This window comes from Talpa occidentalis, unplaced genomic scaffold (genome assembly GCF_014898055.3).
Source record: "Talpa occidentalis isolate TD23 unplaced genomic scaffold, MPIMG_talOcc4v2.1 talOcc4.8, whole genome shotgun sequence".
In the NCBI taxonomy this organism is placed as follows: Eukaryota; Metazoa; Chordata; class Mammalia; order Eulipotyphla; family Talpidae; genus Talpa; species Talpa occidentalis.
Genome location: NW_023605194.1, coordinates 71,724,414 through 71,741,309, shown reverse-complemented (window position 1 = coordinate 71,741,309; position 16,896 = coordinate 71,724,414). Strand labels below are relative to the sequence as shown.

At 65.1% G+C, this 16,896-nt stretch overlaps 1 protein-coding gene across 1 annotated transcript in view; it reads left to right on the top strand.

Moving 5' to 3' along the window:
• Window positions 1-16,896, top strand: part of PLXNA2 (plexin A2) — an 82,518-nt gene that overhangs the window by 37,688 nt on the left and 27,934 nt on the right. The window contains exons 5-10 of the mRNA XM_037497572.2: window positions 10,783-10,883; window positions 11,834-11,957; window positions 12,720-12,873; window positions 13,433-13,529; window positions 14,709-14,823; window positions 16,694-16,894. Coding sequence (XP_037353469.1) covers window positions 10,783-10,883; window positions 11,834-11,957; window positions 12,720-12,873; window positions 13,433-13,529; window positions 14,709-14,823; window positions 16,694-16,894 — 792 coding nt within the window. The remainder of the gene's footprint in view (window positions 1-10,782; window positions 10,884-11,833; window positions 11,958-12,719; window positions 12,874-13,432; window positions 13,530-14,708; window positions 14,824-16,693; window positions 16,895-16,896) is intronic.

The following is a 16,896-nucleotide window of genomic DNA, read 5'->3' as shown; positions in this document are numbered from 1 at the left end:
GGCCTCTGTCCCCAGGGTCGTTGTCCACAGAGGCCCAGCCAGCAGCGCTGGTCCTGAGGACACAGTCCCGCGAGCAGAGGAGATGGGGTGGGGGTCATGGGGTCACAGGAGCGTCTAATGAAACACTACCACCACGTCCTCGGTGCGGCAGGGCTGGTGTGCTCACAGGGCCCCCCAAGATCTGGAGTGTGGGATGAGTGGGGTGGGAGCAAGGAGGACTTCCTGGAGGATGTGGCACCTGGGTGTGTCATTGGCCCTGTGTGCATGCGCGAGGAGAGCAGCTGTGAGGGGAGCTCGGAGGCAGGCAGGGAGGCAGGCAGGCTCCGCGTGTTCAGAAAGGCACCCCAAACATGGAGGCAGTCCCCGAGGAATCTCCAAGGCACGGGACAGGGCCCAGGGCTGGGTCAAGACCTGTGAGGTCCCCGCCTTCAGGCCCCCCTGCCTGGCTATGGACAGATGTGAACAGCAGTCAAGAAAGGCCCCTCAGCAGCTGGCCCCTGGCCCTCTGGACCACGCCTCGCTGCCTAGGCACGCTTCTCACCCCACTGGGGATGGCCACCGGGGCCGACCCCAGCCATGTCTTGCCCTGTCTCCCGGGTGTGGGGCAGTGTGTGCTGGCCTGGGCCAGGTGCCCTCCGGAGGCCAGGGGAGAGGGTCAGGGCCAAGGCTGCGTGGTCAGGCACTACATAGGGCAGGGAGGCCTGGACTGGACCTGACCTTGCCTTCCCTGCCGGCAGCTCCCATGCTGTCTCAGTGTCCCTCCCATACGCAGGGTAATGGCCCTCCCGGTCTTGGTGGGACACAGGACACAGGAGCCTCCCCAGGTTCTCCCCCAGCCCCTGGGGACTCTGCCCCTGCCCCTGCTGGCTGGCACTCCTCTCGGGTGTCTGCCCCACGTTTCTGCATGGTGTCAGCCCCCGTGGCCCTCTCGCTGCACCCAAGTCTCTGTGACCTTTGCTCGCTGCCAGTGGAGGCAGCTCTTGGCGCAGCCGCCTTCCCACCTGCCCTTCGTGAGGCACTCCAGCTTCTGTCTCCACCACAGGCTCCATCCTGGCCCTCCTCTGCCTCCTCCAACCCAGCAGCGGGAAAACATGCTAGTCTGGACACCAGGGCTGACACACCCCCACCCCCCTACCCCCACCCCCCCCCCCACCTGGGCCAGGAGCGCAGAGCAGCCCTCTGGGCAGGGCCGGCCCCAGGCTGCCCGGCCCTACCCTTGCCCCGCCCTGGCCCCGCCTGGTGGCCTCTGTGGCCAGCTGCTACTTCTGCTGTCCCCCCTCTTCCTTGGCCCAGTGTGCCTTCACTGAGCCCCACTGAGCCCAGGCTGAGGCGCAAGGTGGCATGGACAGCAGGTGGAGATGGGCGCTGGCCTGTGGCAGCTGATGGAGCCACCGCCAGCCAGAGCCCAGGCCCTGCATCTCACTGGCTCTCTGGAGGCGGGTGCGTAGCATGGGCCTGCGTGTACAGCATGTGCAGCATGTGCGTGTATGTGTGTGTGCAGTGTTCTGTGTGCAGGATGTGTGTGGTGTGTACATGTATTCATACATACACACACGTCTTCGCGCCTTTGCTGGCGTCTAGGCACTGAGGTCTGGCCTGTCCCCGGCCCCCTGCTCCCAGCCCCCCATGTGGCCTCCTCCCGGCCCCGCTCTGTCTGCGTCTGTTTCCTGCAGGGAGTGATTTGACCTTCCTTAATGTGAGCTCTCTTCTCCCTCAACGTCGTTGGTGAGATTTATGACAGTGCTGATTGGAAGGTCACCTGTCCCTAGCCCAGGACACCAGTGCCCGCCCATGCTGGAGCCCTCAGGAGAGCCGGGGACGGAGCTGCGGCCATGGGGGGCCGGGGAGCAGAGCTGCAGTTGTGTGGGGATGGGGAGTGGAGCTGCAGCTGTGGGGGCCTGGCGCCAGGGTCTGTGGGCTGTGGGGGCTGGTGGCTCCAGAGGGATCTTTGCAGCCCCTCTGTCCCTGGCTGACTCCCTTAGCTTCCAGAGTGACTGGCCAGGCACAGAATGAACATGGATAGCTCATGGGCAGCAGCCCTAGGAAGTGTGCTGTGGACACAGGTGTGGGGGTGTCTGTGGCCGGCCCCTACCAGCCCCTGTCTGCCCTGGTTGCAGGCTTCTCCCGCGCCCTTGGTCAAGCTCATCAGTATCAGGGTGCAGGGAGGCTGCCCCACCTCACTGGGCCAGTGCCGAGTCTCCTCCCCTAGCTTGGCCCCAGGCGCCCAGGGCAGCATCACGTGGGGCTGGCCTAGGGCCTGCCTGGGCCTGTCCAGTCTCTGGGCTCATCTGCAGACCCCAGGCCCACACCCAGGGATGCCGCCCTGTGGGCTGACCAGGGCGAAGGCGTCTGGCCGGTCCTTCCCATCAGACAGGCCTCCCCATCCCATGACTGGACATGCAGGGCACATGGGGGCACATGCACAGCCACAGGGGCACACAGGGCACACCCATGGCCAGGGGCACAGGGGGGCTGCGGCCGAGCTGGAGCCAGCAGGGTGTTGGGTGGGGCGTAGACTGCTGTCCTCCTGCATGTCCCTAGAGGAGCTGGCCTCGCTTCTGTGCAGTGTCTCTCACACACCATTGACCCCCAACAGGCCAGGCCACGCGTGGTGTCGGTCAGGCCAGCATGGATGCGCACGCTGGCAGCAGACTGGGGGCAGGGGTCCAGGGTGCTCCCCGTCTCAGTGGACGTGGGGCCCAGGCTGAGAACATGGGCACAGGGACAGGCCCAGTGGGGGGGGACAGTTGTTCCCCCACAAGGCTCCTCCTCTGTCCCCCCATCCTCCTCTGTCCCCCTCCTCCCTCCTCCCCACTGATCCCTGCCCATGGGATCTCCTTGACCAGAGAGCTGAGGAGGGACCAGAGATTACTGAGAATTAATTGTAACTGTAATGATAAATTGTTGGAGTTATTATAAGTGATTATGATCCTGTTAGGAGGGTGATAACCCACATTTTATAGAGGAGGCTGAGGCTGAGCCTGGCGCAAGCCCGCGGGGTGAGGCTGGGATGGTACTGGGTCGCGACCCCAGCCTGGCCAGGCCCCAAGCGCTGCTAACTGGCCCCTACTGAGGAACAGCCGTCCCTTGGGGCTGGGTGCAGCCTCCAGAGCGGGCTATGGGCACCGCCTTGGGCGAGGCCTCTGTTGCTCCTGTCTGTGAGTCCATCGAGGTCTCGTGGCGCTGCCGGCATGGCCCCGCTGCTCTGCCCTTCAGCTGTTCTCTTCTTGGTGCAGCCTGAGCAACCTATAATTCCCATGGCCATGGCGCCTCCAAGGCCTGTGGGGATCTGTGGTGTCCGTAAGGTCACGGCCATGTCGGGGCCGGTGTCCCCACCCACAGCGTCCCCTCCCCTCATGGTGCACCTCTTGACCCTTTGTCTAGAGGTGCAAGGCCGCCCTGGGCCCCCCGGGGCTGGGGGGGCAGTTGGGATTCGGAACCAGAAAGCCCCTCCCCAAGATGGCCTTGGAGTCAGGGCTGAGGGGCGTCAGGGTTGCTGGGCTGGGATGGGCGCCCTCTACGCGCCGTGGTCCCAGAGGAACCCTGGTGGCTGCCCTTTGCCAACCCTCCTGTTCTGGCTGCTCCCAGGGTTCAGCAACAAGGGGAACAGCAGCAGGGCCCCTGTGCCATCTCCACTGCTCTGCCCAGAGTCCTCACCCCCTGCCCCCCCCCCAGCAGGGCCTCGCTATACCCCAGCTTGCCCCCGACAAAGCTTTCGTGGGGCACCGCATCTCACACCGCCTCTGGCTTGCCTGGCTGAGCCTGGGGATGCTGCAGCATCCTGGGTCCAGGTCAGGTGCAGCTTCCAGGCGCCCCACAGGTGGGCGGCTGGCTTCCGGGCTGAAGTGGCGTCCTTGGCCCTAGAAGGTGTCTTCTCCAGCTGCACCACATGCCAGGGCCAGCCAGACGGGTAGCCGAGGGGCCTACAGAGCATCGCCACATCAGCCCTCGGCCCCTGGCGCCTTAAGGGCCCGCAGAGCCTCGCTCCTAACCTATGGTCGGCACCCACCCTCCGCTCCATCCCAGCTCTCAAGGGCAAAGGGCGCTGCTTGTGCTCAGCTTTGGGCCACATTTGTGACCCATGGGTGCTGGGGAGGTTGGGAAAGTCCTCGGTCCCTAATCCTGGGCCACCCGCTCGGCACCTCCCCGGCCACTGCTCCTGGGGCCACCGCTCACCACTGGGCCCCCAGCCCTGGGCCTAACTGCTGCATGTCCCCAGGGACCAGTGGGCCGAGCGGCTGGCCATGTTGGGCCTCCAGGGCTGCCCTTTGGGCAGTGGGTGGCCCCACGCGTGGGCCCCATGCTGCCAGCTGTGGCCTGTGGGGCCGAAGGTCACTGCCTGTGACGTCCAGCAGACCCGAGGAGCAGTAGCCCTGCCTGACCTCCTGAAGGCCTGGCCAGCCCCTCCCCACCATTCAGCCCCCGCCCTCCTGCTGGCCAATGGCCATGTGCCTGGGGCCTGAGTCCGGGACTAGGGGAGCCGGGATGCAGCCACGGTGGTGACCGTCGGCGACATCCTGATTAAAACAGTGGTTTTCATAAGCTCAGCTCCGTGCTCAGTGTGCCCGAGCGCCTGATTGCGTCACTTATAACTCCAGAATTATTTAAAATTCCCCTTTCTCAGCAGACCCGCGTGCGCCCAGCAAAACAGATGAGCAGGTGATGCTTTGCTCTAATTAACTCCTCAGCAGCTACATAAGGGGGACCCTTTTGTCTCCCAGCCCCCTCTGCCCTGCCTGTCCCCAGCCACTCAGGACAACACCCACATTTGAGGCTGCCACTGAAGGGTGCCCTGAGGGGAAGTAGGGGGAGAGGGACCCCATGGTCCCAACCCCCAGTCTGTAGCCACAGAGCTGATATCTCCGGCTAATGGTCGGGACCCTGGGGGCACGGGCTCCAGGACCCCCGCCAGGACCCAGAGCCCACAGGCGCCAGGTGAGGCCAGCCTCCCAGGCCATGTTCACGCCCCACCCTCCCCTGGCATGCGGGCCCACCGGGGTGCTGTCCAGGGTTCCTCTCCCGTCAGCCACTTGAGGGGAAGAGCCCTTGGGGTGGGGGGTGTCCAGACTCAATGAGCAAGGCCCGAGTAGGGGCTGTCCCAGGAGTCCTTAAAAATAAGTCCTGTTGTCAGCAAGTTGTCAGTCTGTACCCAGAGGGGGCTCCAGCAGCTGGGCAGGCCTGGGACCCCGTAGGGCAGGCAGCCCGGGGCAGCATGTAGCCCGCTGTGGCCTCGCTAGGCTCTGGGGAGCCTGCCAGGCCCCACACCCAGCCCCAGTGCCGCAGCCCCCCACGCCTGGCCCCCCATGCCGCAATCCCCTGCGCCTGGCCCCCGTGCCCGGCCCCCTGCACCTGGCCCTCCCTGCTGCAGCCCCTGCGCCTGGCCCCCACACCAAGCCCAGTCCCGCTGCCGAGCCCTCATGTGGTACCAGGTGAGCCCCGCAGCCTCAGGGGTCCCACAGAAGGCCCTCCCCACCTGGGAACCTCCCTGGTTCTTCCTGTGTTTACTTAAGGAGCTTAAAATAAACCCTGATGGTAGGCAGGTGTGATTAGTTTCTCAGCAGGTGTTTACAGACCTACTTCATGTCGGAAACTAAAATTGGAGGATGCTGGGCTAGCACCAATGAAGAAATAAAAAGCAGGGCGAGGAGTAACCTAAAAAGACAGGCAGTTTACGAAGTGGCTTTTGCTCTGCTGATGGGCAGAGCGTGAGAGAGGCTTCTGAGGTCAATCCAGGAGGGCTGCTTGGAGGAGGGCCCCAGCAGGGTTCAGCTGCCTCATCAGGAGTTTGGGGCCAAGGGGAGCTGAGATGCAGACTTGGGGTGGGCCTGTGACAGACGGGGAGGGGCAGGTCTCACTGCTAAGGTGTCCAGCATTGGGCAAGCCTCAGGCTGTCCAGGTGGTATCTGCGGGCCCCTTCACTCCAGGCCCCTGGGGCCCAAAAGTAGGGGTGCAGCCTGGTCATCCCCAGCCACCCCGTGGAGGAGGCATAGACAGTGACCTCTCACACACACACGTCCACTCGTAGCTGGCAGGGGCTGAGCGACAAGGCCTTGGGGAGTGGGGGAGCAGGAAGCGGGCTGGAAATAAGCATAGACCCTTACCCAAGCCAGGCGCCTGGGCCTACCAGGTCTCACAAGCTCCTAGGCTGCACCCACTTGTCCTGGGATGTGGCGTGGGGTGAGGTGGGAGTGAGCTCTTCGCATGCTGGGGAGGGCCGGTGGCCACGTGGTTGGGATGGTGAGTAGCCAGAGGCACAAACTGGCATGGGCCTGGGGCCTGGCTGTAAGCTGGCCAGCTGGCCGTCCCTCCTGCCTCAGGTGGGCGCCCCAGAGGCAGTCTGGGAGCCCGCAATGTGCCATGGCGGGGTCCACACGCCCCAAGCCTGCACCTGCTGGAGGGCTGAGGCCAGTGGGGGCCTGGGCACACCACCCTCCCCGGAAGACCAGCAAGTGCCGCCTGGGGAGGCCCCAGACATCCGGCTTGGGTGAGGGTCTGTGTGTGTTACTCCAGCCCTTTCCCGCTCCCTTTTCCACTTCTGAGGACATTAGGGTTGTCATGGAGATCAGGGTCAGCACCCTGCTATGCAGACCCTTCCAGAACCCAGACTGGAGGCCACAGAAGCCCCCACACCGGCCCTTGGCGCCATGTTTGGAGTCTGCTCGCTTCCCAGCCCCATGCTGTGCCCCAGGGACGTCATCCTCCCAGGCCCTGCTACCCCTCAATCCAGGAGCCCTCCACCCTGTGCTCTTGGGCCCTGCGCCCTCCCCCAGAGAGGCTGGCGGCCTGCTTGAGGGCCCTGCGTGGGGTGGGGGGACTGCCCGGGGTGGGTGCCTACGCAGGGCTGCCCCAAGCAGTCCCCTCCAGCCTGGGGCCCAGCCCACAGGCAGCTGGCTCAGGCAGTGTCCTCAGCAAGCAGGTGATCTGCCAGGGCCTGGGGAGGGTGGGCCTGCGGCCCTGCTGCCCCGGGGTGGGGAGGGCTGGTGTGGAGGCCCGGCGGCACAAAACAAGGAGGGGTCAGGCCAGTTGTGCCTCAGCTGCTGCGTTCCACCCAGCCGGGACCAGCTGTGTACCCCATCCCACCAGGGTCTGCATCTCTCCTGTGCCAGGAGGCGGCACGTGTGGGGACAGGTGCTCCATCTGGGGCATCAGGTTCCAGGAGTTGGGGATGAAATGCTGGGTCCCGGCCCCTTCCCCCCCCCCCCCCCGGTCACTGATGGCCTCTCAAAGCTCCTGAGCCCACCCCCGGCTTCACTGTGCGGGCGGGCGAGATCTCATGCCCGTGTCCAGGCGGCTCCACCCCTGCCGTGTCCTTAGCAAGCCAGCGCTCGGAGGGCAGAGGCGGGTGCAGCTGCCCAAGGCAGGAGCCCACTGCCCCAGCAGGCCCGGCCCCAGCTGGGGGTGCAGTCTGGTTCCTTGCCCATTCACACAGGGCCCAGCCTGGAGCTCTTCTCTTGAGGAACCTGGTGGGGCCCGCCCCAGGGCCTGTGTCTTAAGGCTGGGCCCACCCTACACAGCCCACTCCCTGGCATGCCGTGTTCCAGACCACCAGAGCAGGCCAGACCCCACGGCCAATGTCCATGTACCCCATCCCTCCTGTGCCAACCTCGCTGGGTGGCCGCCCCTGTGCAGAGGGGAGCAGGGCAGGCCCCTCACATCTGTACCCACATGCCAGGAGGCCCCAGACACAACCACGGAGCCAAGAACACAGCATGAGTCACCTTTAATTAAGAGCGTTTCTTAAGCAAATGACTTAATAGGACAGTTCTATTCATTAGAGGTGTAATTACCAGACGCTAGAGCAAGCGGAGAAGAATGTGAGCGTGCCAGCCCTCCGAGCGCGGGGGCGGTGCTGCCGGGTTCTCATGGCTGTGGTTACGGCCACCCTTAGGCCCCAGCCGTGTGCAGGACAGCGACCACATAAGTGCAGGAGCGCAACAAGCGCGTCTGGCCGCGCTGAGTCAGCCCACGGAGCCGACCGACGAGGACACACCCAGGAGAGCCGGTGGCAGCGGATCTGCAGGAGCAGGGCCAGCAGCAGGTCCCTGATCCCTGCTGCCCCCATCAGTGTCTTGGCCACACCCAGCTGATGCCCCGCCCACCCCTGGCTGATGTGACGCCCCGCCCCACCAGTGCCCCGCCCATACCCCAGCCGATGCCCCGCCCCTGGCTGATGCCCCGCCCACACCTGGCTTAGGGTTGGGTCACCAGAGGCCTCCACCAGCTCCAAGCTACCCCTCTCGTCAGGAAGGATGCCTTCCCCTACTCCTGGGCCTTCCAGAGCCCCAAGGCCGAGTTGTAGCCCTTTTCTCCCAGCCCAGGCATGGTCTGTGGTCTGTGGTCCGTGGTCTGTGGTCTGGGACTGTCAGATTTGGAGTAGGAAGCAGCCTGCAGTGGCTCTGCTCCAGGCCGCCCTGGGGTGCCACATCCCCTCAGCTTGCAGGAAGTGTCCAGGTCCTGGGGCCCCCCCGATGCCCCAGCCCCCACGGGAGCCCTCTAGTCCGGGCATGTCCGGAGTGTGTGGCACTGTCTCCCCAGCTGGGACTGTCCCGGGTTGCAGGGGACCCCAAGACCCTCTCGGGGTTTGTGCCGGCGGCCCCCCACACCAGGCGAGTTTCCTGAGGCAGCTCTGCCCTTGGTGTTCTTTGTCCGGACCCTCTCCATGAGCAGACATGTCCTTGCCAGGGTCCCGGCCCCTCCTGGCCCGGGCTCCACCTGCAGCAGCTGTCCCGCGTCCCTGCTGGTGGAGTGGCATAGCTGCCTCTTTGGCATGTCAGGAGAGCTGTCTACGGTGCACTGAGCCTGACACCATGGCACCCTGCGGCAGGCGGAGTGGATGCCAGCTCAGTGTCCATGCGGCAGGTCCCTGTCTCAGGCCGCAGGCCGCTCTCGGCTCCAACATCCTTCCTGCCCTTCAGGCCTCTCCAGGCCCGCCTCACGCTTGGTGCTGGTCTGTTAGCAGCTCAAAGCTGACCGCTGTGTTTTAACACTGCCCCTAAAGGGCCGGCTATGGCCTGTCTGTGGGCCACGGGGTGGACGTGGCTCGTGAACATGCAGGCACATGAGACGGCAAAGGGGCTTGGGCCCCAGGCTGGGCCCCTCCAGCTTTGCTGGCCCTGCCTCTGGCCCCTGCATGGCTGTTAGATCCCAGACAGACTCATTCAAGTGTACCCCCCCGCCCCATAAGTTTCCTGTTTCACTTCGCTCTTCAACTTCATGCGTTAAAAAAAATTCCCACCAGGAGGGCCCAGGAAACAGGACAGATAACTGTGCTGTTGGCCCGTGTGTGGAGGAGAACAGGGCCCCCACTATCTTAGGCACTTGGCGTGAAAGTGGGCTTTGTGGCCAGGGACACAGCCCCCATTCAGCGCCTCTGCCCAGCTGCTGAGAGCGGGCTGTGTTTTGACAGACGGGCCGAGTGCAATGCGTACAGTTGTTCTAACTTCCAGCCAGATGCAGACATCACTCAGGGGCCTGGCGCAGAGGGCGGGCCAGGCTGGGCCAGGCTGGCAGGCGACCCAGGCCCTGAGAGTTGAGCTGCACACCTGAGTGAGGTGTTTCCGCAGGAAACCAGGCCTTGCCTGGGCTGGGGCTGCCCCGGCCGCATCATCCGGGTGCCAGTGGCCGGACAGCCGGGTCTCCAGGAGGTGGGAGGTGCTGTGGGGTGGGGTCCCAAATGTCCCACTCTGCGGCTGCACACATCTCAGAGGGGATGGACGGGGCTGCCAGCCTGCCCCTCAGCACAGGCAGCTTGTCTCAGACTCAGGCCCAACCCCATCCTTTGGCTGGAGCGGCATCCCTTGCCTGGCCGTGACCTCCTGACCAGCCCGAGCCTCCCCCCCAGGGAGGATCCCCAGCAGGGTCCTGGGCCATGACCCTTTCCAGACCCTGCACGTGGGGCAGCCCCCTGTCCCCGCCCAGGACCCCACCCTCCATGGAAAGTGCTGGTTTTCAAGCAGAGTCGCAGGGCTCCCGTGGCCCTTCCTACTGGCCATACTGTTGTCACAAGAGGGAGGCCGGGGGTGAAGCTCAGGGCCTGGCATTGCATCTGACATGGGTGAAGGGACCAAGACCTCCAGCCTCTCCTCACCATACCTCAGCCCCTCCTCTGCAACCTTCCACTGCCAGTGCCCCCACAGGCAGCACAGGCAGTGCCCATTGTGCCCCAAGAAGGCCAGCATGGCCAGCCACGGCTCACAGATGAGCCCTGCAGGGCCGGATCTGCCCTACTGCTGTTGCTCTGATCTGGGGGCAGACGTCCATGCCTGGGGGGCAGGTCAGGTGCACCAGTCTCCTCGCAGCACAGGCCAAGAGGTCCTCTGTCCCCACAAAGGGCCCTGTCCTCACTTAGTCCACATGTTCAGCAAGGGGCGGGTGGCCTCTATGCCCCACAGCTGTCCCTGTCAGCCCGGCAGCCTCCTGCCCAGCCGGCCACAAGACCAGAATCTGCCGACCCTTGCCCCAGCTGGCCTGCTGTCCGAGTGTGGTGGCCACGCACTGTCATGGACATAAACATCAGCAGATGTGGTAGATGCAGGTGGGGCCTCCAGCGTGAGGCGCGGGCCGACTGGAGCTGTGCCGGGAGTACTGGCCACTCTGCTGGGTGCTGGTGGGCACTGCCCTCACTGACACCTGGGCGCCCGCTCGTGCTCGGCGCCTGTGGGCACAGCAGGCTCTCGGGCACCCCCTGACCACTGCTGCCTCTCGCCTGCACCCTGGCAGTGCATTCTGGCTGGGCCTGCTGACTGCCACCACAGTAACACCCTCTCCCTGCTCTCCCCCCAGGTCACCCGGGTGCCTGTGGAGGCATGCGAGCAGTACAGCACCTGTGGAGAGTGCCTGAGCTCGGGGGACCCGCACTGCGGCTGGTGTGCCCTGCATAGCATGTAAGTCCACTGCCTGGGCCAAACCTGGTGGCGAGCAGGGGCCAGGCAGAGCCCTGCCTCATCCTCCTCTCCGGCCCGCAGGACCACATGGCCCCTGGGGGCTCATGCAGAGTCAGAGGCCTCGGGCATCTGTGCCATCACTCCAGGCGCCCCACACCAGGCTGCGTGGGGAGCGCAGTCCATTCAGCCACGCAGACACAGCCCAGCAGTCACTGCCTCCGGCCCTGCCCCACACCAGGCCAGGTCTGCCTGGTGCGCCATGTGCACAGAAAGGCAAAGTCACGCTGACGTTAGCTCGAAGCTGCAGGCAGAGGAGGGTGAAGCCCCAGGTGTGCTGGGCCCTGGCGGGCCACAGGAAGCCTGGGGGTGTGCCCGTGTCTGGGGGCCCACTGTGGCCCTCTGCCCAGCACTCACCTGGGTGCTGTGAGATGGGGCCTGGCAAGATGGGGCCGGGGCGAAACAGGGCCATGGCGAGATGGGGCTGGGGCGAGATGAGAGGGCCCCATGGATAAGACAGGTCCTGCCCCAAGGGCCGCAGCCAGGCCTGCTCTGTCTCAGTCCCACAGAGGATGGTGGTGACCATCATCACAGTGTTGCTGAACGGTCACGTGGCCGTCGCCAGGGACTGGCCACTCATCCTTACACTAGCCCTGCCAAGTAAAGGCTGGGGAAACCAAGGCAGAGAGCGATGCAGTTGTTGCCTGGCAAAGCCGTGGCAGCAGGTCGGGGGACGTGGACAGGCGTGCCCCGTGGTGCTGTCTCCCATGCCGGCCTCGGCACCTGGACCTGAACGGCACTGACACCACAGCCCGTCCCTGAGCTGGGCGCTGCCCTCTTCCGCCAGGCACCTGCTGAGAGCTGGCCCTGCAGGGTCACACTGCGGCTCCCCAGCAGTGGCACCCAGGCCCAACTACCATTTCTCATGGCCCAACTACCATTTCTCTGCACAGGTGCTCCCGCAGGGACAGGTGTCCGCGGGCCTGGGAGCCCCACCGCTTCGCCGCCAGCATTGGCCAGTGTGTGGGCCTGCGGGTGCAGCCCAGCAGCGTGTCTGTGTCCGAGCACAGCCGGCTGGTGAGTGCCCCCCACCGCCCACCTGCCGGGGCAGCCAGGGACCAGCCACCCACCTGCACAGGGCACTTTCAGGACAGTGCTGCGGGTGGTCCCACCGTCGCCCTGCAGCCTGAGTCGCGTGGCTGTGAGCCCTTTGGTGCAGGGGCTGCCTTGGGGCCCCTGGTGCAACACGTGCACATGCAGGGCCCGGCTATGGCTCCCAGTGTGGAGGTCCCGGTGCCTCCGCTGGGCACCCTCCCCACCGCCGGGCAGGCGCGCTCAACACCAGACTGACCATGCTGTGCTGCGGAGCTGGTGGACTGTTCCTGGGACTGTGGTGGTTCTGGGGTGGGGCCAGGAAGTGCCCCCAGCAGGACAGGCTGACACACGCAGGCCAGGGCAGGCACCCTTCCTCCCCTGCTCTGACCCCAGCACCCCTGGCCTCAGCCCTGCTCTTGCAGCCTCCTTAGCAGGAGGTGGGTGCAGGGGAGCCCGGGCCCTGCCACTGGGCCCTGCAGCACACCCCCAGGAGATGGGCTGGGTCCTGTGGCTTGTGCTGCTGGTGACCCTCCAGTGGGCACTCACTCCGAGGACTGAAGTGGGTCCCCGTGCTCCCTCTATGCCCCTGTGTGCCTCCTCTGTGCTCCCGCCCATCACCTCCTGCTGCTGGTGGGGCAGAAAGGTGCAGGGCAGGACAGGAGAGCCCCTGGCCGCGGGCAGTGCTGGCTTGGCCGCGTCCTTCCAGGGGTCCTGCACCCACCTACTGAGCCTCTCTGCCCGCAGCTCAGCCTGGTGGTAAGCGATGCTCCCGACCTCTCTGCCGGCATCGCTTGTGCCTTCGGGAACCTGACAGAGGTGGAGGGACAGGTGTCCGGGAGCCAGGTCGTCTGTGTCTCGCCGGGGCCCAAGGAGGTCCCCGTCATCCCTCTGGACCGAGGTGAGAAGCGCCTGCTCGGGCTGCCCACCAGGCTACAGGCCGGGGACACAGCGGCACCCCGGCAGAGCTTGCTGTGTGAGCTGAAAACCAATGACCAGCCTGGAAGTGGTCAGGAACCAGGAGGCTCATGGGCACGGATGGTGTCCACCATGTCCCCCAGAAGGCAAGCACCATGCCAAACTTGCAGGGCCTCCCCAGGCCTGGCCTGCCTAGCTCTGCCCCAGCCTTGGGACTGAACACTGACTGGTGGGTGCTCTGGGCATCGGCTAGGGCTTCCTTCTAATTGGGTGGCAGGCAGCTGGCCTGGACAGGGCTGGGGGGCAGTGACGCAGGACCAGAGGAGCTCTGGGGGGAGAGATGATTCAAGCAGGCCCCACCTACCCTCTCATGAGGTGATGCAGGCAGGCTCCATCTCCTCTGTGCTGAGATGATACAGGTAGGCTCAGCCACCCCCTCTGTGCTGAGGTGATACAGGCAGGCTCAGCCACCCTCTGTGCCTGATAGCCTCCAGGTGGCTCATGACCTACCCCAGTTGTCACTCTCTTTGTTCCTTTTCCAGACTGGTTTGGGCTTGAGCTGCAGCTGAGGTCCAAGGAGACAGGGAAGATATTCGTGAGCACGGAGTTCAAGTTCTACAACTGCAGTGCCCACCAACTGTGAGCCGGAGGGCTGGGTGGGCAGGGCTGGACGCAGGCATCCCTCTACCCTGGCAGCAGAGGGCACAGCTGTCTGAGCACCCCCTACAGGCCAGGCTTGGCATGTACCTTCAGTGTGTTTTAGCACTTTCCATTTCATCGGTGGTTTTAGCCTCAATGGCACTCACACCACAGCCTCTGACTTCATTCATGCTCCTGACCCCCACTACGCTGAACCACACTTCTCAAGTGAAACAGTGAGGAGGATCTGAATTGAAAGCAGGGACTGGGAGCTGTGTACAGGAGCCCCGGAGGGCCCAGCCCCACAGGGAGCAGGGCAGGGCTGAGCCACCCACCGGTGGTGCTTTCTGACCTCTAGAGCAGGGGTGGGGCCCCACACCCAGGAGCTGTGCATGGCCTGAGAGAGGAAGGCTGGGCCTCTGGGACAGCACTGCAGGCCAGTATGGCCCAGAGGCTGCCCGGCCTCCAGCCAGGGCCCCGACTCCAGGCTTGGGGCGGGACAAAGGGCAGCAACGTGGGCTTCCAAGCTTTGAGCACACTGGGCCTGGCTGAGGGCAGGGCTGGTGGTCAGCTGGGGAGGGGTCTGCTGCTGGTGGGACTGGTGGTCAGCTGGGGTGGGGGTCTGCTGTGGGCGGGGCTGGCAGTCAGCTCAGGAGAGTCCTGGGACCTTCGGCCCCTCTGAGGCTGCAGAGGAGGTAGCCGTTGCCAGCCCACAGAGCAGAGCCCGGGCTGGAGAGAGGGCAGAGAAGCTGCTGAGTGCTCTTTATGTCCCAAAACCAGCACCAGGCATCCTGAGCCCTCTCTGAGCACACAAATGTGGTTTCAGGCCTTAAAGTAACAGGTGATTCGGCTCTTGCAAATAACGCTCAACTTCGCGCTGTCCTCCCCTAGCCCAGTTCCCACGCTCTCGTCTGACATAGCTGGGGGGACAGCAAACTCTCCATGCTGGCAGGCAGGGGCACCCTGCCAAAGGCCAGGGGAGCTGCCTAGCACCCGGAGGGGGGGTGACACCGGGGGGGCCCTGGCTTTCTCCCCGGGAGGGGTCCCCACCCATGTGCCTAGCCCCCGTTGCCCCCAGCACAGACATTCCTGGTCCCCCGGGCCCATGTGCTGGATGCCTGCCTGGGAGCCCTGGAGTGGGGCCAGCTGAGGCCGGGCCTGACCGCTGGGTCCTTGCAGGTGCCTGTCCTGCGTGAACAGTGCTTTCCGCTGCCACTGGTGCAAGTACCGCAACCTGTGCACGCATGACCCCTCCACCTGCTCCTTCCAGGAGGGCCGCATCAACACCTCTGAGGTAGGCCGGCCCCTGCTCCATTCCCCCTGCTCCTGGCCTTCTCTCCTGGGAGCCAGCCTGCGCCTGCTGCTATAAAGCCTGAGCAGGCGGCGGTGCTGCGGCCAGAGCACTGTGTGTCCAGGCACCGTGTCCAGGCTCCAGAGCCCAGGACACTGGGGGCCTGAACTACAGCCTGGGGGCTGCAACTTGGCTGCTGGGGACACGTCCACTCAGCCGTCCTTCTGTCCCCCTCTCCTGGCCTCAGCTCTGACTGCTATGGAGCTGGCGGGTGGCCTGAGGACAGTGGGAGTGGAGCACCACACCAGGGTTCCCGCCCACGCCCCTACTGTCCGCAGCCAGAGCTTGCATGCCGGCCTTCTTTCCACTGCTCCCCACTGTCCCCCAGTGGGGGGCGTCCCGTGGCCAGTGTTCCATGCCCAGTGTGGCCAGCTGGCAGGTCTGGACCGCATAATGCCTGGTGTGTTCCTGCACACAGGTGTGCCTGCGTTCCCTCAAGGTCACACAGAGGGTCTGGAGGTGGCAGCAGGGGCTCACAGACCACCGGACAGCAGCGCCGCCCCTCCTGGCCAGGGCCCGGGTCTGGACGCAGGCAAAGGGGTGGTGAGCGTGGCAGACAGCCTGGGGCGGGGCTGCGAGCGCTGCTGCCTGGGGCTGCTGCAGGGTGTTAGCTGATGGCACTGGTGCCGCAGGAGCACGACCCCGGCTCTGGGCAGATGGGCGGCGGCAGGCCTGGGTGTGTGCGGTGCCAAGTGGACCAAGCATGCCAGGTAAAGCTGAAAAATGAGAATTTTAATTTAAAAGAATGTTGAAAATCTTAAAAGAGAGTGGGCATAAAAGCGCCCGACGCAGACCCTGCCGGGGACTTGCCTCCCCTGGAGTGGGGACCTCAGTGGGGGGGCCTCAGCCAGGGAGTCACCTTAGCCCAAGGGGGGCCTCAGTGGAGGGGCTGCTGCTGATGGAGGCCCCACACCAGGGGCCTCACACCTGGGCCTTCCCGCCCCCAGGGGTCTGCCAGAGCCCTGCTGGCCCAGGGGCCGCTCATGCCTAGACAGGAGGGTGTGCACCGAGTGTGCCTGCACGTGCCTGGGCGAGTCGGGCCTTAGGGGAGGCTGCCGCAAGACATGGGCCCTGGGACCCAAGGTACCTCCTAGACAGCTCCCCACAGGAAGTGTCCCTGGGCTCACTTTGTAGAAAGCCTTGGCATCCTTCGGAGACAGGACCTGGCAATTTAGTGGTCATGGGACCCTAGAAACACCGGTCATTCCTGCCTGCCCAGCTGACGGGAATAAAGAAGCAATAGCTGTCCCTTCACCCTTCCACAGAGGCCAGGGTCCACTTCACGTGGGCAGAGGGGGCACTGGGGGGAAGTTGGGGTGCAGCATCGGTAGCAGTGAGGGGTACCGCTGCCCATAGCCCCTCTGTCCCGCAGGCGCCCACCACTCCCACCCCAACTCCCGCCCCTGGATGGGCTCTCGAGCTGTTTTCCCCAGTCCAGGTGGCCTGATGAGGAACAGGTTGGCCGCAGAGCAGTTTTAAGGGCGAGTACCGCGAGGGTTGGTGGTCGCCAGGCAGGCTGCCGGGCAGGAACATGGATGGCCGCTGGACGGGGCATCTGGGCAGGGGGACTGGAGCCGCTGAACAGGACCACATGAAGCCCTGGAGTTCCAGGCGGGGAGCCTCGGAGCCCCTTTGTCCTGTGTCTCCGTCTCAGGGGCCAATGCTCAGCTGCCCGGCAGGGCTGGGAGATGCACTCCAAGCTCTAAGGGCATGTCTGGGTGTGGGCCACCCCTGGGCTGGGGCAGCAGCCAGACGGAGGGCCGCTTGGAGGCAATGGTGCCAGAACCAGCCTCATACTACCCTGCTGCCCCAGGACTGCCCCCAGCTGGTTCCCACGGCCGAGATCCTGATCCCGGTCGGCGAGGTCAAGCCCATCACCCTGAAGGCCCGGAACCTGCCGCAGCCGCAGTCCGGCCAGCGAGGCTACGAGTGCGTCCTCAGCATCCAGGGCGCTGTCCACCGCGTGCCCGCCCTGCGCTTCAACAGCTCCAGTGTGCAGTGCCAGAACAGCTCGGT